General features: G+C 43.3%; 1 protein-coding gene across 1 annotated transcript in view; it reads right to left on the bottom strand.

The window, feature by feature from the left end:
* The window catches only part of LOC135203426 (histone-arginine methyltransferase CARMER-like), a 261,863-nt gene that overhangs the window by 81,489 nt on the left and 153,415 nt on the right, over window positions 1-26,959 (bottom strand). Inside the window, exon 10 of the mRNA XM_064233154.1 lies at window positions 15,888-16,075. Within this exon, the coding sequence (XP_064089224.1) occupies window positions 15,888-16,075 (188 nt within the window). The remainder of the gene's footprint in view (window positions 1-15,887; window positions 16,076-26,959) is intronic.

Here is a 26,959-nt window from a genome sequence, read left to right on the forward strand (position 1 = left end):
TTGACTTTTAGAAGACCGAAGGATTCCTCCGAGCAGTTCTTGTGAGCGTCCGTAATAACGCTTCTCACAAAGAAAGCCAAGGCGTTCTTGGACATGAGTCGTTTGGGGTTCTTCACTGCACACCAAAGACCTTGTTGACAAGCTCCCATCTGTCTCTTCCTCTCTAAATAGAATTTAAGAGCTCTCACTGGACAGAGAGATCTCTCTATCTCTCTGCCTACCAGGTTAGATAGGCCTTTTACCTCAAAACTTCTGGGCCAAGGTTTTGATGGGTTTTCATTCTTTGCCAGAAACATTGTCTGGAAAGAACAGATGGCAAGGCATCTCCTTTGAAACCCCACCGTGGAATCCAGAGCGTGTAATTCGCTCGTCCTCTTGTTTCTGTAGCGAGAGCCACTAGGAACAAGCATTTCCTAGTAACGTCTCGGAAGGACGCCAGATGTAAAGGTTCGAATTTGTCCGATGAAAGGAATTTCAGGACCACGTCTAGATTCCAACTAGGTGTTCTAGGAGTAGCTGCTTTCGACGTCTCAAAAGATCTAATTAGATCGTGTAGATCTTTGTCGTTAGCAATGTCTAGGCCTCGATTCCTGAAAACCGAAGACAGCATGCTTCGGTATCCTTTTATTGTCGAGACAGATAGGTGTGACTCCTTTCTCAGAAAGAGGAGGAAATCGGCAATATTCACTATAGAGGTACTGGAGGAGGACAGCTTCTGAACCTTACACCACCTCCTAAAGACTTCCCACTTCGACTGGTATACTCTTCTCGTCGAAGCTCTGCGGGCTCTAGCGATAGAGCCCGCAGCCTCGCGAGAAAAGCCTCTCGCTCTGACAAGTCTTTCGATAGTCGAAAGGCAGTCAGAGCGAGACCTGGGAGGGTTGTGATGAAACCTCTCGAAGTGGGGTTGTCTGAGTAGATCGTGTCTGTTTGGAAGCGATCTGGGGAAGTCCACTATCCACTCCAGTACCTCCGTGAACCATTCCTGTGCTGGCCAAAATGGCTATGAGTATCAACTTCGTGCTCTTCGAAGCTACAAACTTCCTGAGCACTTCCCCCAGGATTTTGAACGGGGAAAGGCGTAGCGTCCACACCCGACCAATCCATGAGAAACGCGTCTATTGTGAAGGCTCTCGGATCCTCTACTAGAGAGCAAAAGTTCTCTATTCTTTTGGAGAGGAACGTCGCAAACAGGTCTATGTGAGGTCTCCCCCACAGGGACCAAAGACTTCGACCACACTTCTTCGTGAAGAGGTCCATTCTGTGGGAAGGACCTGGTTTCTCCTGCTCAGTCTGTCCGCTCTCACATTTTTGATCCCTTGAACAAACCTTGTGAGGAGAGTTTATGCCTCTTTCTTCCGTCCAGGTTAACAGGTGTTTTGTCAACTGATAGAGGGAGAACAGTGCGTGCCTCCTTGCTTTCTTATGTAAGCCAGAGCCGTGGTGTTGTCTGAGTTGATCTGTATTACCCGTCTCTGACTATCTTTTCGAAGGACTTTAAGGCTAGGTGTATGGCCACAAGTTCCTTGCAATTGATGTGCCAGGACACCTGTTCCTTTGTCCAGGTGCCTGACACCTCCCTTGCTCCCAGGAGTCTGCCTCCCCCATCCCGACTCCGAAGCGTCGGTAAACAACAACCTTGGTCTGGGTTCTGCAGAGCAAGCGATAAGCCTTCGTTCTTTTGAAGCTGAGGGATCCACCACCTCAGATGATCTTTTACTTCTTGTGGAAGTTGGAAGATGTCCGAGAGTTGACCCGTCTTCCAGTTCCACACCTCTTTGAGGAAAAACTGAAGAGGGCGAAGGTGAAGTCATCCCTAGCTAGAAGAACTTTTCCAATGAGGACAGGGTCCCTAATAGGCTCAGGTAATCCCTCGCTGAGCTGTCCTTTCTCTCTAAGAAGCTTGAGATTCTCGACAAACCTCGAGCGATTCTTTCTTGCGAAGGATATACCCGAAAACCCCGAGAATCCATCTGAATCCCCAGATAGACCAAGTTCTGGCTGGGGATCAGTTGTGATTTCTCGAGGTTGACGAGCAACCCTAGCGAATCTATCATGTTTCTTGTTACTTCCAAGTCCTCCAAGCACTGACTCTTCGACTTGGCCCTGATCAGCCAGTCGTCCAAGTAGAGGGAGATGTTTATCCCCTCTATAGGTGAAGCCATCTTGCTACATTCGCCATCAGGTTGGTGAATACTTGTGGGGCTGTAGACAGACCGAAGCACAGAGCCCTGAATTGAAAGATCTTGTCTCCTATCACAAAGCGAAGATATTTCTTTGACTGAATGGTGAATGGGAACGTGGAAATAGGCGTCTTGCAGGTCCAGAGAGACCATCCAATCTCCATGGGCGAAGCGCCGACATGACAGAGGCGGACGTTTCCATACGAAACTTCTTTTTCTGTACGAAGCGATTCAGAGCGCTTACGTCCAGAACTGGCCTCCACCCCCCCGATGCCTTTGGTACTAGAAAAAGGCATTTGGTAAAATCCCGGGGAGTGTGGATCTCGTACCAGTTCGATGGCCTCTTTTTCCCACATTTGCTCCACCATCTGAAGGAGAGTCTTTCGCATTAACGGGTCTCTGTACCTCGCTGACAGTTCCCGAGGCGTAGATGTTAGGGGCGGTTTGTCGTCGAAGGGGATTACATATCCCTTCTTCAGGACCGACACTGACCAAGGGTCGGCTCCCCTTTGTTCCCATACTCCTGCAAAGTTCAGGATTCTGGCGCCCACTGGTGCTTGGAGGAGCAACAAGTCACTTAGATCTCTTGAATGGTCTAAATGAAGACCTTCCTCTCTTTTCAGAGCTCTTCTTTCTGGCAGGTGGACGAGCCGTTGCACCTCCACGAAAGGGCTGCTGAGTAGGACGAGGTTCCTTCTTAAACCGTCGCCACTACCGGTCGTCCTTTCTTGGACGTTTGAGTAAGTAGGTCTTGTGTCGCCTTCTCAGTTAGTGAGCGAGATATATCCTTGACTAACTGAGAAGGAAACAGATGATCTGATAGCGGGGCGAACAGTAAGGCAGTCCCCTGGCTCGGAGAAACCCCTTTCGATAAAAGGGAACCATACACTGATCTCTTTTTCAGGAGACCAGCACCGAAAAGTGAAGCCACTTCACCAGAAACCGTCCTGTACTGCCTTGTCCATGCAGGACAGCACGCTATGGAGAATTTCTGGGTTCTTCAGAAACTCCGGATCCTTAGATTTGTTGGCCAGAACTCCGAGCGACCAATCCAGAAAATTGAACACCTCTAAAGTGACAAAAAGTCCCTTTAGAAAGTGGTTCAACTCTGAAGTGCTCCACGTCGCTCTGACCGATCCTAAGGAGTGACGTCTAGAGGCCTCCACTAAACTGGCAAAGTCGGCATCTGCAGAGGCGGGGTAAAGAAAGACCCATAGTCTCTCCTGTCCCATACCAAATACCTCTCCCGTGCAATCTGGAAGGAGGCATGCAGAATACCGTCTTTCCTAACTCCTTCTTCTTGTCCATCCAAGAATCTAAAGAATGGAGTGCCTTCTTCATTGATATCGCAGGCTTCATTTTCAAGAAGGCCGACGATTTAGCCGTAGCTGAGCTCGAAAAGAGCGAACGAGGAGAGGAGGAGCTGCAGGACTAAGAGAATCTCCAAACTCTTGTAGTAGTAAAGAGGCCAAGACTTTGTAACTAGAAAGTCCCTCATTAGCAGGAGGATCGTCGTCAGACAACTCGTCTAACCCTCGATCCGACGAAGGAGAACGTTCCCGTTTTGAGGAAGAGTCCTTCCAAGACCTCCTATGTTCTGAAGGAGAGGAGCTCCCATTTGGCGAAGAGTCATAACCTCCAGGACCCGAGTCCCCGTCCCCGACTCTTGACTCCTTGCCTCTGACTCTTGCCTCCTGACTCCTGCCTCCTGCTCCTGACTCCTGCCTCCTGAATCCGGATTCCCTGCCTTCCTGACTACCGGACTCCGGACTCCTGGCCATCCTGACCTCCGGATCCGGACTCCTGCTCCTGCTCCTGGACTCCTGCCCCTCCTCTTGGACTTCCTGCCTCTTGCCTCCTGGCCTCTTGCCTCCTTTATGGCTCTTGGCCTCCTTGGCTCCTGGCTCTTGCTCCTGGCTCTTGCCTATGGCCTCCTGGCCTCTTGTTTTCCTCCTTGGCTCTTGCCTCCTTGGCTCGAAGCCTCCGGCCTCTGGCCTCGTGGCTCTTGCCTCTTGCCATAGATGCCTCCACACTCTTGGCTCTTGGCTCCTGCCTCCTGGTTGACTCCTCACTCCTGGCTCTTGGCTCCTGCTCCTGGGTGACTCCTCACTCCTGGCCGGTGCCAGAGTCTGATTGATTCATCCAGGTTCGTACAGGAAACCTCACCTCGGGTAGGAGTATCGATCCTGGAGGTAGATACCTCCATACGTCTGGAGGATCTTTTAATAGGAGGGAAGTGTCTTTCCTTCTAGGAGGCTCCTTTGACCGGACTCCTACAAATGACGAAATCTGATCCTGCATCGCCATCATGAACCTCTTTGTAGCCTCCTCTTTATCCTCTTCGGGAGGAGGGTAAGGAGGAGGGGAGGAGTCCATAGCCTCCACCTGCCTCCTCCTCACTCTGGTTGGAAGAATGGCTCTTCTCGCCTTCTTAACTCCCGATGGAGACTCCTCAGGGAAGTTTTCAGGGCTCGAGTCAATAGTCGGCGCCCTCCAACTCCTCTTGAGAGGCCGAGATCGATCGGAATCTCTCCAATCACGTCTCGGTGATGAAGATCCCGACGACGAGAAACACTCACGTAGGACGCTTTTACAATAGCTGTCCTTGGCAGTCTGGGGTGTGTCACAGAAACCGCCGAAGGGACACCTGATCGGTGGGGATTCTCCACAACCTCCTTTCGGCTTTCGACATTCCTTCTCCTCTGGGCATGTGAGCTTGGAAGAGGTCTAGACCTAGGAGCGTTGCTGAGCCAACCAGATGCCCCCTCCACTACACTGGGGACACTTATATCACTGTCTAATGACAAATCACTAGCCTTACCTTGTATGGCAGCCATTTTGTTTTCCATTATTTTCTTGAAAGGCTGCTTTTTAGATCTGCAAGGTTTCTTTCGCCTGGATCTACAGGTTCTGCAATAGGAGAAGGGGCTGCAATGGAAGGAGAAGTAGCAATACTTACCCTTGGGAAGATCCCAAGCTTGGAATTAGTTCAGATCTAGAACTACTTAAACTTCTATGAGAAGCCTTCCTCGCTCTCTCTCTTTTCTAACTTTTCAAATAATTAGTTAGATTCTTCCATTCGTTCTCACTCAAATTCTCACATTCTTTACAAGTATTAGTAAAAGAACATCATACTCCCTGCACCTCTTGCATACCGTGTGAGGGTCTAACCGAAGCTTTCGGCAACCTCACCTTACAGCCTACATTCACAAACGTCTCACAACCATCCCAGAGTCAGGACATATTTACAAAGAAAAAACCAAAATCAAGTCCACAAAACAGTCCACAAAAGCGTATGCCAATCCAACAATCCAGATACGTCACCAAAAGTCGGTCAAGAAGATCAATTGCCGGCGAAAAAAGAAAACCAATCGAGAGGAACCAACAACAATGTTGATGGTCCGGCGACAGAAAGAATTCTGTTGATTAGAAAACGGGGATGGTTCCTAGTCCTGCCACCAGGGCAGGGCGGTTAGATCACCTGACCTACCTGTAGACGTGTGCCGCGAAATTTGAAATTCTGTCGGAGACGACGGAGTCTATAGCTAAGTATATCTGGCAGGGAGTTGAATGTATAAAATTGTATTTTTTCCTAACTATACAAACCTGAGGTCCTTTAACAATAGGAAGGTACTTGGCGGCAGCTGAACTGGTCGTAAGCTTCGAACAAAGGGGTTCGGTAGTTAACTACTTGTCCGGCAGTTAGCGGTAAGCTCGACTGCGAGGCAAGGAGTCACTTTGCTTTAGGCCCAGGAAACGCAGAGTGAGGGGTGGCATGAGGTGGGACTATATGTAAAGGACCTAGTTTGTATAGTTAGGAAAAATACAATTTTTGACAAATTGTTATTTGTTCCGATACGTAATACAAACCCTCTGTCCTTTAACAATAGGAAGACTCACTTATTGGTGGGTGGAATCTGAGTCTTATGAACAGACTGGTGTTCGTCCTACCTTGGATTCCCTCCCTGGTCGTAAGAGCAGAGGGAGGGATCCTAGCCTCAGCCAAGCTGATCGGGGTGTGCACCGCAGGATCAGTGGTCAGACTTCTGGACCAAATTTATAAGAGGGAGGCAAGCGTAGTGACGACCATGGCCCTCTCCCCACAGGTAGAGGAGAAGAATGAAGGAGGAAGAGAAGCCAGTCACACCCTCTTTCACTCGTCCATTCATGCAGTCACACAAGGATGTGATGCTGTTCTGTCCGCTCGGGTGCTGGGTAGACTACGCAACTTGTTGAGCAGCCACCGCGGGTCCCAAGGAAAAAGTGTCCAAGGACCTGTGGGTGATATCCCGAAGGTAGAATGAAGTGAAGGTGGTCTGGTTGGTCCAAACCCCTGCCTTCAGAACCTGCGCCAGGGAGAAGTTCTTGCAGAACGCAAGGGTTGAACCAATACCTCTGACTTCGTGGGCTCTTGGACGAAGGGTACGGGTGTCATCACTACCAGCTGTCTAGTATGCACTCCTGATCACCTCACGCAGCCAGAAAGAAAGTGTTCTTGGAAACTTCTTTCTTGGTAACCCCTGGTAACACGGTGCTAACGACACTCAGGCCTGAGGTGCTGAGTTCTCTTCAGATAGCGCTGTAGCGCCCTCATAGGACAATGCAGCATCTCATCCGCATCATTATCGGTGAAATCCTTCAGGGAGGGGATCGTGAAGGACTTGAACCGGTCGTCAGGGACCGAAGGATTCTGAGTCTTCGCTATGAAGTTCGGGACGAAATTGAGCGTCGTGGATCCCCGTCCCCTGGAATGCTTGACATTGAAGGAAAGACCATGAAGTTCCCCTACTCTCTTCGCTGATGCCAGGGCCAGCAAGAAGAGGGTCTTGAGGATCAGATCCCTGTCTGACGACTCTCGGAGTGGCTCGAAGGGTCTGCGAGTCAAACTCCTAAGGACGAGAGTAACATCCCACCCCAGGGGCCTGAGTTCCCTGGGTGGGCAAGACCTCTCGAAGCTCTTCATCAGGAGGGAGATCTCAAAGAGGAGGAGATATCCACACCTCGCAGTTTAAGGACTAAGGCCAGAACGGCTCTGTAGCCCTTAACTGCAGAGACGGAGAGGAGCCTCTCTCGGCGAAGGAAGACGAGGAAATCCGCTACCTGCTGAAGAGTGGCTCTGAGAGGAGAGAGACCCCGTCCACGACACCAACCACAGAAGGTGGACCACTTCCCCTGGTTGACAGCTGCAGAGGACTGTCTGAGGTATCCGGCCATCTCTGTTGCTGCGCTGCGAGAAAAGCCTCTCGCTTGCAAGAGATGGTGGATAGCACCAAGCCGTGAAGACACAGGGACTCGACGGACCGGTGGTACCGTTCTATGTGTGGCGGGCACAGGAGGTTGTGCCAGGGCAGAATTTCTCTTGGCGCTTCGGCAAGCAGAGCCAGCAGGTCCAGATACCAAATGGCCTGAGGTTGTTTGGGCGCCACCAGTATCATCCGAAGGTTCGCAGTGATCAGCGCCCTGCTGATCACTTTGGGAATCAGACAGAACAGGGGAAAGGCATAAAAGAAGAGGTTGTCCCACGGATACTGAAGAGTGTCCTCTGCGGCTGCCCATGGGTCCAGCACAATCGAGTAGAAACCCTGGAGTTTTCTGTTGTGCCGGGTGGCGAACAGATCCACGACTGGGAGCCCCCACAGGTTGAAGGGCCTTTCCGCCACGTCTGGATGAAGGGACCATTCAATTACTATCACCTGATCCCGACGGCTGAGCTTGTTGGCTACCACATTCCTCTTGCCTGGAATGTAGCAGGCCGACAGCTCTACTGAGTGTGCTGCGGCCCACTTGTGCACTTGCAACGTCAACTGGTGCAGCGGGAGGGACACTAGACCCCCCCTGCTTGTTGACGTTCACCACTACTGTGGTGTTGTTGCACATCAACACCACCGAGTGTCCCACCAGGCGATCCCGGAACTCTTGGAGAGTGAGGAACGCTGCCTTGAGCTTCAGGACGTTGATGTGACGGTGCTTGTCGCGATGGTCCCACACACCTGCAGTCAGCAACTCCTCCAGGTGTGCACCCCATCCCTCGGTTGATGCGTCCGAGAAGAGCAGCATCTGCAGGGGGGGGGAGTGCGAAGAGGCACTCTTCTTACACGGTTCCCGTCATCCAGCCACCAGGCTAGGTCCTGCCTCACCTCCTCCGTGAGGGACATGGGAAAGAAGGGAGGGTCTCTTGCCTGTGACCAACTCTCCTTTAGTCTCCACTGAAGAGACCGCAGGTGAAGATGCCCGTGAGGGACTAGCTTCTCGAAACGACAGGTGGCCAATCACGACTTGCCACTGCTGAGCTGGTTGCTCCTGTAGAGACAGGAACTGTCTTACTGCCTCCCTGAACCTGCTGATCCACGAATCTGCGGGGAAGACTCGCCCTGCTACCGTGTCGATCAGCATGCCCAGGTACTTCATTCTCTGCTTGGGTTTGAGCTCTGACTTCTCATAATTCACTACGATTCCGAGATTGCGGCAGAATTCGAGGAGTCGATCTCTGTCCTGCAGCAACTGCGAGTGGGAGCTCGCCAGGACTAACCAATCGTCGAGATACCTCAAGAGACGTATCCCTACCGAGTGGGCCCAAGCCGACACAAGCGTGAACACCTTAGGGGCGGTTGAGAGACCGAAACAAAGTGCCCTGAATTGGTACACCGTCCTGTCGAGGATGAGGCGGAGGTACTTCCTGGAGGATTGATGGATGGGTATTTGGAAATACGCGTCCTTCAGATCCACTGAAAGCATGAAGTCGTACTCCCTGATGGAATCGATCGCTGAATGTGCTGTTTCCATCGTGAACCGAGTCTGGTGAAAGAATCGGTTCAAGGGAGAGAGATCTATCACCGGGCGCCAGCCCCCTGAGGACTTCTCCACTAGGAAGAGGCGGCTGTAGAAGCCCGGCAACTGATCCTGTACAATCTCCACAGCACGTTTGCTCAGCATGGCTTCTACTTCCTGCCGAAGCGCCACGTCCTTGGTCGAGCCAGGAACGTAGGTTTGCAGATGGACCGGGTTGGAGGTGAGGGGTGGCCGAGACTCGAAGGGTAGTACATATCCCTCCCGAAAAATGTTTACTATCCAGGTCTCCGCACCGTAGTGCTGCCATGTTGCCCAATGGCTCGCCAGGCACCCCCCAACTTCAGGCAGCAGGTGAGGGGGAACGCCGTCCCTAGCGTTTCCCACCTCTCTTCGACTTCTTCCCAGCTCCCCCTCGTGAGAAGGAGGGCTGGTGACGGTCGCTCCTTGAAGAAGTTGAAGGCAGAGTCTTTCCCTTGGGCTTCGACGATGCGATTGTCTTGGCTGCAGAGGAAGCGCTAACCAAACTCTTGGGCTTGGCCGCAGTAGCTCGAGGCTGCCCAGATGCCTTCGAGACTGCCTGGTGAACTAAACGGTCACTGTTGTCAGTGCGCCGTCTTTCCACCGCAGCGTCCAGCATCTCTCCTGGGGAGAGAGAGAAGGAACTCCGCACTGGTCCATTGCGAAGACCCAGAGCCGCCTTACACCCGGCCGCCCTGGTCACTCGGGTGAGAACAGCGTCTCTACGCCGGAGAACCAGGTTGGCCCACAGGTTAGCCGTCTGGTGGGCCAGGTAGGCGATGGCCCTACCCCCAGACTGGCACAGTCTCACAAACGCCAGGTCTCCTTCAGGAGTGATGTTCCCTAAGGAGGCCGCAGTTTTCGACACTGTGAGAGACCACAGGTCGAGCCAAGAGACTGCTTGGAATGCTGCCTTCCTAGGGAAGGGCCTCTTGCTGTGAGAACCAAAGGTTCTCAGACAGGAGCTGCGGCAGAGACACCCCCGGAGTTAGCCTGGCTAGCTCCGGGTTAACCTGTTTGGTCGGCAGAGGGTCCTCTGAAGGCACGTAGAAGCGCCTGTGTCGCGGTAGAGGTGGAGGAAGGAGCTTAGCAGACCTACTGGACTGAAGCGAACCCTACTGTCCGGAGACGAGAGCGACCACTTGGCCTAGTATGCTATCAGTCAAGGCTGATCGCGGCAGACCCACTGCCGTCCTGGGTTCCTTCTTAGGTCCCCAGAACACCTCCAAGCCCCATGTGGGTTCGGTAGGTGGGAGCGGCGATCCGTCTCCGAGGTCGTCGTGCTGATGAATCAGCGCAATTACCTCTGTGAACGACCTCTGGATTTTGGGAGTGACTGCATCCTGTGGAGACGGACCGTCAAGCCCTTCCAAGAATGCCTCCCGAGACCCTCCTCCTTCCACAGGAGGAACCACAACAGACCCCTCCTGGTCTCCTCCTACCACTTGCGCATATGATCTGGTTGGTTCAAGGACCGTGCCAGGTTCGTAGCGCGTCGTGGTGGGATTGCGAGGGGCGAGCCCCTCGTGATCGCTCCTGATTGCCTAGCTCTTCCCAGTAAAGCCCAAGGAAGTTGAAGGGATCGGAGAGGCAAACCTGACGCTCCCCCCCCACCCGCTGAGGGAACTGCAGGTGATCGCCAACCCGCAGTGGCGATCGGGCTGCAGGCCTGGTCGAGCGGCTCTCCCGAGGAGAGCGGCTAGACCAAGAACAGCGGCGACGGTCCCAAACGTCAGAAGAGCTGCTGCTGGTCCCTGTCTCTGCCCGGTCCCGGTAGGAGCGGCGGTCAGGGGACCTGCAGAGTCCGCTGTCGCGGTGGGAGCTAGGCCTGTCCTCACGGTGCGTCACGCTGCTTGGACCAGCTGAGGCTGGTTCAGGCGACTGAGGGGACCGCTTCCTCGCCTCAGCCCGCGAGCGGTCTGGGACCGTCACGTGAACCCTGGGTACCAGCGCGTCGACGCGAGAGCTATCGCTGGTCTGGTGAGGGTCGCTCGGGTGACAACCCCCCCCCCCCAACCCCCCCCACCCATCTTCCCGCCTCCCCGGGAGGACTCGGATGCCTGGGTCTTGGCTGTTCGGTCACCCGCAGGCGACGGTACACTCGGTGACTCTCGCGAACGAGAGGCCAAGACGGTACCTGGCGCCAGGTGAGGAGGTGCCGGTGTTAGCCAACACTCCTCCGGTCCCCGTCTTCTTCTTCCTTGCGGAAGGAGAGACGGGCCCCGTTCCCGAAGGAAGTCCCAACCGTCCCACCAGAGTGGGACAGACCCTTAGAAGTCTCGGCACAAGCTTTCTTAGGAGAGGAGGAGGCAACCTTCTTCTTCTTCGGCTGTGGGGCCTTAGAAGTTGAAGGGGAAGGGCGGCAGGCGACAACGACGAAGAAGACGATGACGACACCTTCCTCCTCTTCCTCTTCATTAGCTTCCTCAGCACCACCGTCAGGTCTTCCATCCAGGACGGAGCTGGGGCAGTTGCCGAAGCAACAGGGCCCGACTGCACCGGTCCGGAAGGACCTGGGGTGGGAGCAGCAACACCACGGGCAGGAACTGGTACCAGGGCTGGAGCGGCAGCATACTCAGGAACAGGAGGCGGGGCAGGAACCGGCAGCATCCTCTGCACAGGAGGCAGGTCTAGAGGAGAGCTCTTGGGACACCGGAAGTCAGGGGCTGCAGCAGGAGCAGCAAACCCAGGTGGTGGCGTAGCAGCGGGCATCGAAACCTCCGGCAGCGGTGCCTGCACAGCAGCTGTCGGGGTCACTGTGGCTAATTGCTGTGTATATCAGGTGTGGCGGAGCAGCGTATCCTGGCGTGGACACCGTCGTGATAGTCGGCCTGTGCGTTACCAGCATGGCCCCTCTCGCCAGGTGACTCAGCAGCCCTTGGACCGTCGGTGTCCCTTGCAGCCCCAGCGAGTACCAGGCCCTACCGAGATCGTCCCCCGTGGTCAGCAAGTCTGAGGAAGGAAAAGTCGGGTAGATTAGTGGAGGGGGTCTCCTCTCGCCCGGGGGGGACAGTTCCCAGCCCGAGCAAACAGAGGACCCCAAGTACAACTGGATGTCGGGGTATCTCGCCCCCTCCTCCACACTCGATTGATTGAGAGAGGAAAGGGAGCGAGAAACCTCCCCCCGAAGGGGAAGGAGCCATACGAGGGAACTGAGATGGAGGGAGAAAAGAGGAAGATATGTCTGTGATCAAGGGCGTAGCCGGAGAATCCTCCTCCGACTCCTTGGCCAGCTTTCCCAGCTTCTTCCTCCCCCCACAGCGCTCCCACTACTCCTCCGACCAAAAAATACAAGTATCACATGTCTCGGTGCGAGAGCATTCTCGCCCTCTCCACCGAGCACAAAAATCATGAGGATCAACCTCTACAGAAGAGCGGAAGGCCCCACACTTACGGCCCCCAACAGCGGGGCACAATCTGCGGTTGATGGGGGGCGGAGGGCGTTTCTCTGGCTCTTGTTGTTCCATTTCCATAACAAAATGAAAACAAAAGAAGATACGTACTTACTTTTATACTTGCAAATACATACAAGTAAAAGCAGAAGCGGGCAGAGAGGCGAAGAGCAGCACGTCCATCCACTAGTGCGGCCGAAAGCAAAATGACTCCTCACCTCGCCTTGTTCGAAGCTTATGACCGGTTCAGCTACCGCTAAGTACCTTCCTATTGTTAAAGGACCGAGGGTTTGTATTACGTATCGGAACAAAAACACATTTGTGAATTAAATATCATAAAATATAAAATTAATCAGACTGCTATCATCGAAGCCAGCAAATATTTTCTAGAATTTTTTTTTCTTCTGTTTTAATGTCATTATATGTTTCATTATAGCTGTCGGTAACTCAGTATCTCCATTAGGTAAAGATAGAATAAAGAATAGAAATGAATGGTTATTATACGGTTTGGTAGTTTCAGTAGCTGAAGGGAGATGATGAAAATTTATGATTACTATACTGTGTGCTACGTAAAAGTGGTTGCTTGGCGATCATTTGCTACTCGTAGTGTTGAACGTAAACAAAAGGTTGGAAGCTTTTTTGTTTTTTTGTTTGTTTATTATAGTTAATGGTTAATTAATAATTTGAAATGAGTACATACCGATTATTTACACATTTTATTGCACATTCTAAGCTTTTAGCTTCTTAGGTTTAGATGTCAGAATCATAGACTAAGCTACAGTAGCAACTGGTAACATAGGCTAGGCTTACTGCTAGAATCAAAATGCAACATAATAAGGGACATATGCTAAAATTCTAATATATGCAATAAAAATGGGATTGAACATTACATGCAGTTGAATATTATTAAATATGTATGGTATTTTATCTTTTTGGAGTCATATTTCTTCCATCAGATCGATGTTGTAACCCTAGAACATGTGTTGTAAGCCTGGAAATAATTTCTGATGAATATAATTGAAAGGCGTCACAAACTTGGAACGTCGCAAGCCGTGGACTGCGTGTACGTGGTTACCTATAAAGGCGGCCCTCAGATAGCGGCAGGGGTTCCATTCCTGGCTGACGACGCTAAGTGATTTTTGACGCTAAGCAATTTTACAGTCCACGGCCGCTGCACACCTTCTTTCAAAATTCTAGACCAGTTAACAGCGCCCTAGACCAGTCAAACGGCGCCGTAATCCCGCGATGGCGCAATAAGTAAAATTATATTTATGCAGTACGTATAGTACTACTATAGAATTTACTGTACTGTAAATTATAGTATTATAAATACTGTAAAGTGAAAAAAGCCTACCTTTAATCCTTTGGGTGTCTAGAGTATGTAAAAATATAATAAGGTTTTATACGTACAGCGTACAGGTAGCTGTAGTGTTCAAGTTACGATAATTTGTCTTACGGTAATCCGATTTTATGAGAGATCAAATTACAATAGCCTAACTTTATCCCATCTTCTAGTTACATAAGTTAAAAAACAGTGAAAGAGAATTACGAAAGCATGGTTTTAACATTATACTTGTTGTGTAAACATGTACAACCATGAACAACCGAATGAGAAAATTTATTTTTATTTTTCTCTACGTACAACCGAATTCGATAACATCCGTTTGGCTTGTATTTCAATCATCGTACTATAGTACACTATATTACCGTAGTTGTTATAAATGACGTTATGTAGAATAGAACTGCGATATCTTAATGTAATAACTTAATTCGCTATAATCAAAGATCAATATAGATCAAGGATCAATTGGGAAATATACTATCAATTTAAATCTAGTTATAACTGAAGCTGAGAAAACTGTTCAAGCTGCTTATGACTATTATCGTGCATCGGCAACAAGGATAACCAGTAAACGTATGCCATCAAACACAACCGTAGATAAAATTGAGATAAAATCATTTTAATCAAAACTACTGTGCTTGAAAGAACACATTTTACTGTTGGTTTCACGCTGATATAAGATAAATAACGTAAAGTTCGTATTATGATGATATAAAGGAAAATTGCGAACGGAATCACATAATTTTTTATGCAATAAACATCCCACCAACGTAATCTGTTAACGACAAAAAATTAGTTCACAATCACAACGAGACATATTCACTTCATATTTCCACCTAAAAACATGCCATATAAGGAAAAATAACCTTGTCTCAATATAAGTCAAGTACTATCTAGATATTCATTTATGCTAACTATAAGCAAGAAAATTCGCTCAGATTTGTGTTGAATATGGAGAAACAAACTCGTTTTTGCCATCAGCTGATTTGAAACCAAAATATTGGCTGCTCCAAGGAATACTGGCTTAGATTTGCCGTAGTATTTTATAATACAATAATATGAGAGTACATACGTACAATATTATTGGACACAGTGAAGTAATGTATAACATTTTAAAGGATTTATGGAAAAGATGCATAATTAATAAAATAACACCATGCATTTTTCGGAACAGTGGCGGACAAGAACTAACATGAAAAAACCTCCTCTGAGAACGTGGAGGGTAGTTACAAAAGCTACCTTAATTTGTATCATATTTCTGTGCAGAAATAAAAAAATACGCTATACGCAATACATTTTCCTACACACTTTAAACATAAAAGCATGAACATTTATAAATCGACACATCCATAGCTAAATTTGCACTTATGTAACTATATTTTCAGCATAGAACAGCGTCAGAGGCATATATTTTACCCTAATACTTATCTATGTAATAACTCTCAATAAAATTTTTTAATATCATTTGCATAACTTTTATGGGCTGCGCGGTATTTCTACAAATGTATGTACTCATTAGACATAACGGCGCTAGTGGCGCTGTTGACCAAAAATTGTGCTGTAAAAATACCTTAAAATGCCTTATTTTTTAATGAATATTTTTGATGACAGCTGTAAAACCGAATTGCCGCTGAACGATTGCGCCGTTAACCACGGGCCACCTGTATTCTAATGAATATGTATTGTCTCAAAGATGCGGTTCATTTGGATAAAAATTTGTTCATCCTCATGAATAATCTAACCAAAGAACACAGTCACCATCTGATTTGATCGAGTCCTACAGGTTATCCTGCTATTTATCAGTGTGATTTTCATCCTATTCTTTTTCATGGAGGCATGAAGAAATAAAATGTTAACCATTGACAAGTTTCCCTCTTCTCACCATTTTATATATTGCAAGTTATTCTCCTATATTTTTAATGACCTACTTAAAAATGACCATGATTTAACTGCTTCAACCATAAATGGCACCTTTCACCTTAATCTCTATGGCTATTATGTTATATGATGAATGAGGGAACGTCAAAGAATTATACTACACTACTATCCTTTTTATATTTTTTCCTATTAGTTTGCACTTATAAATTGTTTATCCCATTATACTGAAAGGAAAATTCAAGCCAAAAAATAAAATTAAGGCTACTGTTATTTATTAACACCTACCTTGTTTAGCACCTTGAGCATCAACTTGATGCCAGTAGTTTTCACTAGGAGACGTTGAATTATTTCCAGGAGGAGCCTGTGGCGCAACACCAGTGTAACGGAAATATGGATTCTTCAGATCTAACGTATTTGTAGCTACTGTAGAGGTCCCTTCAATACGGACTTGAATTTGAACATTATAACTTTGTCTGTAAATCATAAAACAAACAAAAAGGTATCACTAATAGAATTAGATATAAAATTCTCAACTCTCACAAAGCAAGCAGACCTAAACAATAAATGCATATAATGAATGTGGTGCATGCTGGCTTACGATAAATAATTACTCAATGTGCATGAAAGTTGTTTATGCAGAGGACATGGACATGGTATTTTATTTCAAGCAATGACATTTTAATAATAAAATTACTAATCGTGGCAGCTCAAGTTTAAAAATTCACGGTAGCGCTCTTTTGTTTGTGATGGTTGAAATACAAGCCAAATAGATGTTGTTATCCGGTTCGGTTGTACCTAGCAAAACGTTGTTTCTCATTCAGTTGCTCACAGCTGTACACATTTATCAAACGAGTAAAACGCTAAAACAAAACTTTCTAATCCTCTTTTGCTGTTTTTTTTTAACTTATTTAACGAGAAGATGGGATAAAGTTAGGATATTATAATTTGGTCGGTCTCTCTTGCTGCCTGGTTATATACGGCAGGGCTGCACCCATTACGAGCTAAATTTAAAAGTATTTTCAAAATATTGTCGTACCAGTATTAATTGTTAAGGGGACCGTCCGCTATGATGTCTATTTTTTTATTTATTATGCAAAATAGATAATTTTCATATATGTTTTAGATATATATACAGGCAGTCCCCGGGTTACGACGGGGGTTCCGTTCTTAAGACGCGTCGTAACCCGAAAATCGTCGTAAGCCGGAACGACGTTCTTGAAAACATGTCCACAGGGAAAATTTCACTAATTTGCAATTTTTCTTAGGGCCGTATCTCTAAAATTATCACTAATTTAATTTTTTCATGTGCAACACTGTGTAGTATTCACAAATTACTGTATATTTTCATTAAAATACAAGAGAGAGAGAGAGAGAGAGAGAGAGAGAGAGAGAGAGAGAGAGAGAGAGAAATAACTCCTAATAACTCCTTACGGTTTCAATAGATTGAAATGAACGTCTGTAGGCAACTTTTTCCCCCTCCCATAAATACATATATTTCTCCAGAGAAGAGAGAAACAGAGGACTGTGCAATTATGTTTGTCTGTCTATCAATTATTTTGCTGAGAGCGAGAGAGATAAAAGGAAGAAATAGAAACACCAAATGTATGACAAGTATCTTGTAGAGAGAGAGAGAGAGAGAGAGAGAGAGAGAGAGAGAGAGAGAGATGACGACTGAGAGAGAGAGACGAGAGAGAGAGAGAGAGAGGAGTTGTCCTTACAGTATTTAAAAGAGAGAAATGGAATGATTATTGTATCTAAAATACTCAGATATGAATTTTGTACTTACAGTTAATAGTATTATTATTGGAAAATATTAATGATAAACTTATTACATACATGTCCATGAAAATGATCTCATCTCAGTAAGAGAGAGAGAGAGAGAGAGAGAGAGAGAGAGAGAGAGAGAGAGAGAGAGAGAGAGAGAGAGAGAGAGAGAATTACATAAAATCATTAAATTCGTTGACCATTGTATGGCATTGTTAAGCTCCGAGTGTCACTGGAGTTGAGGTGGGGAAATTAATACAGAAAAAGACAAAGGGAAGAATTTTCTTTTGAAATTAGTTATCGTATTATTACTACTTCTATTATTAATATTATTATTATTTGAAAATATAATAAACACGTGTATCTACCATAAAAATTCTCTCATCTCAGTAAGAAAGAGGAATTATCCTTACAAGTGAAATGGAAAGGTCATTTTCATCTCTTTAAAATACGACCATTATGAATTTTGTAATTAAAGTTTTATTATTATTATTATTAAATAACTGAAATTATCAATAAACATTTTACATACTAGTACCATAAAAAATTCTTTCATCTCGGTAAAAGAGAAGAGAGAGAGAGAGAGAGAGGAGAGAGAGAGAGAGAGAGGCGAGAGGAGAGAGAGAGAGAGAGAGAGAGAGTGTTTAACTCTCTCTGTTCTCTCAAAAATACTTATAACACTTCCAGAGAAAGAAAGGGAGCGAGTTACCACTATGACACATTATTATCTTGTTTGGCAAGAGAGAGATGTGCAGAGAGCAGAGAGAGAAGAGAGGAGAGAGAGGAGAGATAGAGAGAGAGAGCCACTGAGAGAGAGAGAGAGAGAGGAGTTAACCTTAATTAAAAGTGACATGGATAGATTAGTACGTATTGTATTTCTTTAAAAATACTATCACATATGAATTTTGTAATTACAGTATTTATTATTATTATTATTATTATTATTATTTGAAAGTATTAAAAACAAATAGTACAAGCACATAAAAAATCTCGAGTCTCAGTAAATGAGAGAGAGAGAGAGAGAGAAGAGAGAGAGAGAGAGAGAGAGAGAGAGAGAGAGAGAGAGAGAGGAAAATTTCAGGACCACGTGATTGCAACACTGCAGCTCTTCCCCCAGCTCTTTCCCCTCCTGGCTGTCACAGAACTTGATATATCTGACAGTTTTAGTACCTGCATCTCCAGAAAAGGTTACTGGAAGTTACTTGAAGAAGACTGGGATTTCCTTCATTCTTCCATAATTTTTTAAATATAAGCTAAAATCTTACTAATTCACTATGGTATTTTCTTTAATGAATTGATATTATTGCTGTAGGAAATTAATATTAATATTTGAAAACTAGTAAAATCATTATTATCATACAAAAAAACATACATCTTTGTAGTAGAGAGAGAAGAGAGAGAGAGATGAGAGAGAGAGAGAGACGAGAGAGCGAGAAGAGAGAGAGAGAGGAGGAGAGAGAGAGAGAGAAATTATTATTTTTATTATGTGATATCATTTCAACTTATTAAACTTATTAATACAGTATTCATCAAAATTAATATTTGAAAATTAGTAAATCATTTTTGTATTATAAAAATGTATTGAGTCATGAAAATAAACATCAAAATACACTAATTAGTGATTATTTTCGTCGGAAAATACAAAGAGAGAGAGAGAGAGAGAGAGAGAGAAAGAGAAACTATGCTAAACTATAAAGGATTCTTATCACAGTATGAATTTTTTAAAAGCGTCGTAAACTCGGAGCGTCGGAAGCGTCAGCGTCGTAACCTCGGAACAAGAGTCGTAACCCAGGGCGGATTTTTCAATGAATATTTAAGAAAAAGAGTCGTAACCCAGGGCGGATTTTTCAATGAATATTTAAGAAAAAGTGTCGTAACCTCGGATAAGAAAAAGCGTCGTAACCTCGGAACGTCGTAAGCCGGACCCGTCGTAACCCGGGGACCGCCTGTAATACCTTCATCATATAAAAATTTCAAGTCCTTTGAGCAAAAACTTTTAGTTTTATTAGCAAAAATTATGATTTAAAAAAAAAATAGGTAGCGATTTCTCCGCTAATATGACACCAGTTGTATTGAAAATCATACCATAAAATCTTCTTTATATACGGAACAATTCTGTGTGACAGAATTTTGATTTTTTGTTTTGTTTTTTATGATTTTTTTTGTTTTGTTTTTTATGATTTTTTTTTTTAGTCTAGACACAAAAATAAATCTAAAAAAAAAGAAAGAAATCAAAATTTTGTCACACACAGAATTATGGGATTTTTATTCCTCTTTCCAATGATATCTTTCTCTCTAAAATTGGATAATAAATAACCGAGTAATGGCTACCGACGTGCGCATAAGTATGTTTTTGAGTTATGAGCTCCCAAAGATTTGCTATGTAAATTTCGCTTTTTTTCTTATAAAAGTCAAAACAACATTATTATAATTACTTTATTTGTACTTTTATTGTTGATTTCTACATCAAGGATCCTGGTCCTACCGCTAAAAGTGGTATTAATACCCTCAGCATGACACCAGAAAATGATGTTGACGGCAAGACATGAGACAATGAGGGCGCTGATAACAATGAATTTTCGTGTTTTTCTTTCAGCACACTCCTGGCCTTCACTAATTTTGCTAGCATTAGTTGCTGAGTAGTCTTCTTGATCTTAGGTAACTTCGGCATTGCTATAAATTCACTAAGAAGTTATAAAAACAACGTAAATAGCTAGTGACCAAATGCAAGTGACGAAGTACATGTAACTCCTTTGACATCTGTGGCGTAACTGAGTCATTCTTTAAGTCTCGCGGCTCTCGCTTATAAATAGCCGCTCTGAGCAGCTCTCCTCTCACACTACCTTTCATTGCTACCAGTTGTATGAGAATCTCGAAAAAAATCTGAAAAAATCCCTGTATATATTCAAAAATAAACACGCAAAAACGATTCTGTCAAACTCAGTCATACAGACGACGCAGTTACGATGACGTCATCATTTAAAAACCGCTATATCTTCATTATTTGTAAAAATAATTGGCTGAAACTTCTGGAAAGCATGCACAGCATGTTTCTGCATAGATACAAGTAATAACTTGATTTTCTATTTTTTCAAGTTGACATGTCATCCATCCGCCATAGCGGCCGGTCCCCTTAACCCCATCATAAACCCAGATTATCGTAAGACAAATTATCGTAACTCGAACACTACAGTAGTAGTAATGTTTGGAATATATTTAACATTCATTTTCAATACAGTATATCGTTATTTTGGTAGTAAATAAGCTTAAAATGCTCATATGTACCCTGCAATGTTAGGGGCTTGTGGCAGCAATGAAAAAAACAAAATAATGATTTCCTTTTCGGCTACGCATTTAGGAAAAACATGACATAGAATCAGCTTTGCGACTTCTTTTATTTTGATATTTTTAATGATACAATAACTATCATTTGTATTACTAACACCATCTTCACATAACTAATTTCGCATTATTAATGCTAGCTTTCATTTTCTTGAGGTAATTTGCCAGACAAATTTCAATCTGGCATCTGGCAGGAAAACTTGCATTTGTTTTCAAATACATCTAGCATACATATTTTGACTTCAAATCTTTTTTATGTTAAGTTGAATATTTCTTTTATTCTACTATGTTTGATATATGTAAGAAAAAAGAACAAAATCTTGCAAAACCATTTTCAGGAATTGAACAGAATAGGTTTAGAAATTATTAGGAATCATGTAACATAATGTACAAGTACATTGTGCATGTTTGAAACAAGTTTGAATTGAAAAAGAGAGCAATTTGTTGAAATTGGCTGGGTGGCATTGCTGTGTATGATGTGAATTTTTTACACTTTATGGAGCAAAATCTAGCAAGAAATTGCCATTCCCATTTGGCAACACTGGCCTACCCACGTTTTGCTTATGTAGTTATTGAAGTTGTGTTCACCAGGTTCTTTAAATTGTACCCATATAAACGAATTAATTATGTGGCATACAAAAGCCTTGATTCTTTTACTCTTATGGGAAAGAAGCCTAAACATAAGATGAAGGTTACTACGTGTAATATATTAATGTGTTGTGAAGAGGGGAAGAGATATTTTGCTGCATGCTGTCGGTAGCCTTATCTTTATTATTCATCCAATTGCACTGAAAAATCGTCGCCATCTTTATCAACATAGATCGTTGGTGATTTACCCATATGATTTACATAATATTGATATTTCTCTTACCTCTCTCCCTCTCTTTCTTTGTAAAAGAAAAGGGGGACACGCGAGTACGTAATAGCACATGTGTATGTAGACTTCTAGCTGTAATCCATAGGCTAGTAGGCTACTTATGTACAGTAGTATGTATACTGCATATATTTTTAAGGCTAATGTTGTAAAATAACTTTTGAAACTGTCTTGAATTTAGTTTAAGGTGATAGTTGAAGACACTTTTGGTGTTTGAACTAAAGTAGGCAGTTATAAACATTGGAATACGTAGTGGTCTTGGGCAGGTTAACTATTAAAGTAGGCAGTTTTAAGCAATTTTTGAGGGGGGTACCAGGACAACACAGGTATTTACTTATCATGGAGGGTTCTGGGCCCTATCCCCCCGCAATTATCGAGGCCCTACTATACAATCTCTACGTTGTCCATGAGGACTCTAAGAGACACCCCCAACTCCAAAACAGAACTTATTACTAAGTTGAACTTCTTGCAAACTTGAGAGTTAATCCTAGACTCTAGACTGACAATCTAGTCTTGGAGCCTTCGCTACAATAGCAAAGAATGGAAGCACTAGATTCAGACATACTAATATTCTGAAGCTCTTAGGAAGTTAATGCAGCCAAGCTGAAGACAACATACAAAATACAACAAAGATGGTACATCAGCGACTATAGCAAGCAATTGAAAAACTGTGAACATGAACTCAGGAGCAAGATAATAAATATGAATGATGCCGTTGTCTTCTGTTGCTAGCAAGCTCCCGTTGCGGGGGGAGCCAGGAATACAAGTGTCAGGAGTACAGGTATTCTCCTACTTACAACGGGATTAGCTTCCGAAAAACCCATTGCATGTCGTAAAAATCATATCTCGAATATCCTAGCCTACACTAGGATAATCAGTACCCTCTTTACATATAGCGTAGCGTACCCTACACTACACAATATACTTAACCCTCTTATGCTGAAGGGGTATAATAAAAATTGTCTCCCGTATGCCGAGGCAGTCTCAGAGTGAGCGCCGAAGTGGAAAAAATATTTATTTTTAAAAAATCACAGTCCGCTTAGTTTTCAAGATTAAGAGTTCATTTTTAGCTCCTTTTTTGTCATTGCCTGAAGTTTAGTATGCAACCATCAGAAATGAAAAAAATATCATTATCATATATAAAAAATGTGATATAGGATAGCGCAAAAACAAAATTTCATATATAATTGTATTCAAATCGCGCTGTGAGCAAAACGGTTAAAGCTAACGAGTTAATTTTTTTCGTTGTATTGTACACTAAATTGCAATCATTTTGGTATATAACACATTGTAAAACAATCAAAGCAACACAGAGAAAATATTATCACAAAATGATGCATGAATTTGTACCGTGCGGACGTAAAAAAAATGTTTTTTTCAAAAATTCACAATAAATCTAAATATTGTTCTAGAGACTTCCAATTTGTTTCAAAATGAAGATAAATGATTTAATATTACTATACTGTAAGAGGTTTAGCTTATAATTGCAGTTTTCAACCATTTCGGACGAGTTAAAGTTGACCGAATGTCGAATTTTTTTATATATATATTTTTTATATGCAAATATTTCAAAAATGAGAAAATCTACAACCTTCAATTATTTTTAGTTGTATTCTAAATTGAAATTGCGCACATTTTCATATATAAAACTCTATGAAACGCCCAATATGAAATGGAGCAAATATAACGATAATGTGACGTACGCATTTCGGAGATTTGCGGCGGAGAATCGGCGCGCCGAGGGAAGGAAAGTTTTTTTTTTTTTTTTAAATTCACCATAAATCTAAATATTGTGCTAGAGACTTTGAATTTGTTTCAAAATGAAGATAAATGCCTGAGTATTACAAGACTGTAAGAGTTTTAGCTTACAATTGCGTTTTTTTACTATTTCGGTAGAGTCAAAGTTGACCAAACATGGTTTTTTGTCTATTTATCGTGATTTATATGCAAATATTTCAAAAATGAGAAAAGCTACAACTTTCTACCATTTTTAGTTGTATTCTACATGAAATTGTGCACATTTTCATATATAAAACTTTATGTAACAGCTAATTTAAAATGGTGTAAAAATTACGACAATCACACAAAAACATTTATTATTTTTTTCGGAAGAGTTACCGAGCGGACATAAGGAAAATGTTTTTTTTTCCATAAATTCACCACAAATTGAAATATTGTGTTAGAGACTTCCAATTTGTTGCAAAATGAAGGTAAATGATTGAATATTACTAGATATAAGAGTTTTAGCTTACAATTGCATTTTTCGACCATTTTGGTAGAGTCAAAGTTGACCGAAGGTTAAAATTTTGGCACTTATTGTTATTTATATGAAAATATTTCAAAACTGACAAAAGCTACAACCATGGGTTGTTTTTAGTTGTATTGTGCATGAAATTGCGCACATTTCCATATATAAAACTTTATGTAACAGCAAAATTAAAATGGTGCAAACATTACGACAATCGCACAAAAAAAATTATCGGAAGAGTTACCGTGCCGATGTAAGGAAAAAGTTTTTTTCATAAATTCACCATAAATCGAAATATTGTGCTAGAGACATCCAATTTGTTGCAAAATGAAGGTAAATGATTGAATATTACAAGAATATAAGAGTTTTAGCTTAAAATTGCGTTTTTCTACCATTTCGGTAGTCAAAGTTGACCGAAGGTTGAAATTTTGGCACTTACCGTTATTTATATGAAAATATTTCAAAACTGATAAAAGCTACAATCATGAGTATTTTTTTTATTCTACATGAAATTGCGCACATTTTCATATATAATACTCCATGTAACGGCTAATTTAAAATGGTGCAAAAATTACGTCGGTGACGAAATAACTTCCGAGATGTGTTACCGATACTTTTTAGTGCGATAAGAAAGAAATTTGCGCTTGCGCGCCTGCGTAACGATTGTAAACAAAACAACGCCTTGATCCGTGAGCTCCCAGCATCCCCCAAGGCGCGTGATTCAAAAGTTTTCAGCTGGTAGGCCTATAAGTATTTTTCCGCAAATTTAAAAAAAACTTTTTTATGTCGACGTTTAATACGTCCAATTGGCACCCAGGAGACAATTTATCTTGACGTTTAATACGTATACGGCACAGTATTTATTAATTTCAGCTAAATCTCTAGGTTCAATGCATATTGGTTCATGATAATTCACAAGAGAAATTGAATAACATTCACAAGTTAGCCTAGTGTATACAATGATAGATACCACGGTAAATTGGACTCAGATTCAGTATACAGTAGTACCTCGAGAGACGAAAGGCTCAACTTACGAAAAATCCAAGTTACGAAAGCCAATGCGAAAAATTTTACTGCTCTACATACGAAAAGTTTTCAAGATACGAAAGGTTGTAGCTGTAAAGTCCCGAGATTCGCCCGAACCACCGAGAACAATTTTAAAACTCCCGCGCCGCCAACTGAGTAAACTCGCCACCATCCTCCCGCTCTCCCATTGGTTCCTGATGCTAGTCACCCCATAAGGTCCTGCTCTCCTATTGGTCAGCATCTACCCCTTGTGCTTTAAGTATTCTATTGGTAAAAGGTTGCTGTAAATTGAAAAACTTATTCGTGCAATACATTTAATAAAGAAAACATTAGGTAAAGATAGAATAAAGAATAGAAAATGAATGGTTATTATACTGCTTTGGTAAGTTTCAGTGAGTTGAAGAGAGATAATGAAAATTTATGGCTTACTGTGTAAAAGTGATTGCTTAGCGATCGTTCGATACTCGTAAGTGCTGGATGTAAACAGACGTTTGGAGTCAGACTGCCAACAAATACGTATTTTTTAGAATTCTTCTTCTGTTTTATTATTACGTTACGTATACGCATGTTTCATTATAGCTGTCAGTAACTCGGTATCTTCATTAGGTAAAGATACAATAAAGAATAGAAATGAATGGTTATTATACTGTTTGGTGGTTTCATTAGTTGAAGAGAGATACTAATGACAATTTATGGCTTACTGTGTGCTAGGAAAAATGATTGCTTGGCGCTCGTTCGATACTCTAAGACGGGTAAGAGCTGGATGTAAACAATCGATCGGAAGGTTTGTTTTTTGTTTGTGTATTATAGTTAATGATTAATTAATAATTATTTGAAATGAGTACATACTGATTATTTATACATTTTATTGGCATATTCTAAGCTTTTAGCTCTTAGCTTCAGATGTCAGAATCATAAGACTAGGCTACAGTAGCAACCGCTAACGTAGGCTAGGCTTATTGTTAAGGGACATATGCTAAAGTCCTAATATATGCAGTAAAAATGGGGTTGAACATTACATGCAGTTGAATATTACTCAAGTATGTACAGTTTTATTTTTGCCTTTTTGGAGTCATATTTCTTCCGTCGTAACCCTAGAACATGTGTTTTAGGCCTGGAAATATAATTTACTGGGGTGTTTTTGGAGGGCTTGGAACGGATTAGCCATTTTACATGTAAAATGTGTTCCAAGTTACGAAAAACTCATAATACGAAGGCCGTCTCGGAACGGATTAATTTCGTATCTCGAGGTACCACTGTAATTGAGCGATACCTATCAGGCTGCTGATGCCTACATATAATTATGGAATAAAAACAAATATGCATTTTTTCCATGAAATCTTTTAAAAATTGATACAAATTAAATCTTATCTAATTATTATTGGTATTGTTTATCCTTCATAATTAAGTTACTGTATCATAAAATACTAACAAAGCGGTCAATGTTTTGGTTTGGAAATCAACTGATGGCGAATACGAGTTTATTTCTTCGTACAGTAACCTCCCCATTAACACGAGGGTTACGTTCCTGGAGATGTCGTGTTAGCCGAATTCGTGTTAACAGGGAAGTATTTCTCCATAAGAAATAATGGAAATAAGGGGTGGGGTTAACGTTCCAGGGCAATGGGAAACTTAATCTATTTTGGATTTTGCCAGAAAAAAAAACCACTTTATTTATATTTTTATATACAGGTAGTCGTCTACAGTGGGGCATCGCTTATTCACGGATCAGTATTCACGGATCCAGTTAATCACGGGTTTTTTCTTGGACCGTTTCTCATGTTACATCACTGGTATGAATCGCTGCATCACGGGTTTGTTGTGTTGCGTATGCGATGTTTTTTCGGTAGGCTAACCCTCGGCCGTGCGGTCCGATAACTACCAACATTCATTTAAAGACTCATATAATGACATTAACTGACAAAAATAAAGGTAATAAAACCATTCTCACCTAATATATTATTGGTCCTATCTTCGAAATAAATAGCCTATTCAAGGTTTATGTACGACGTTCATTGGTAGGCTAAGCGTAGTTGCAGTGCGATAACCACCAACGTACACAAACATTCACATTATGATATGAACTGACAATAAAGGTAATAA

The sequence above is a fragment of the Macrobrachium nipponense genome, chromosome 36, assembly GCF_015104395.2.
Source record: "Macrobrachium nipponense isolate FS-2020 chromosome 36, ASM1510439v2, whole genome shotgun sequence".
In the NCBI taxonomy this organism is placed as follows: Eukaryota; Metazoa; Arthropoda; class Malacostraca; order Decapoda; family Palaemonidae; genus Macrobrachium; species Macrobrachium nipponense.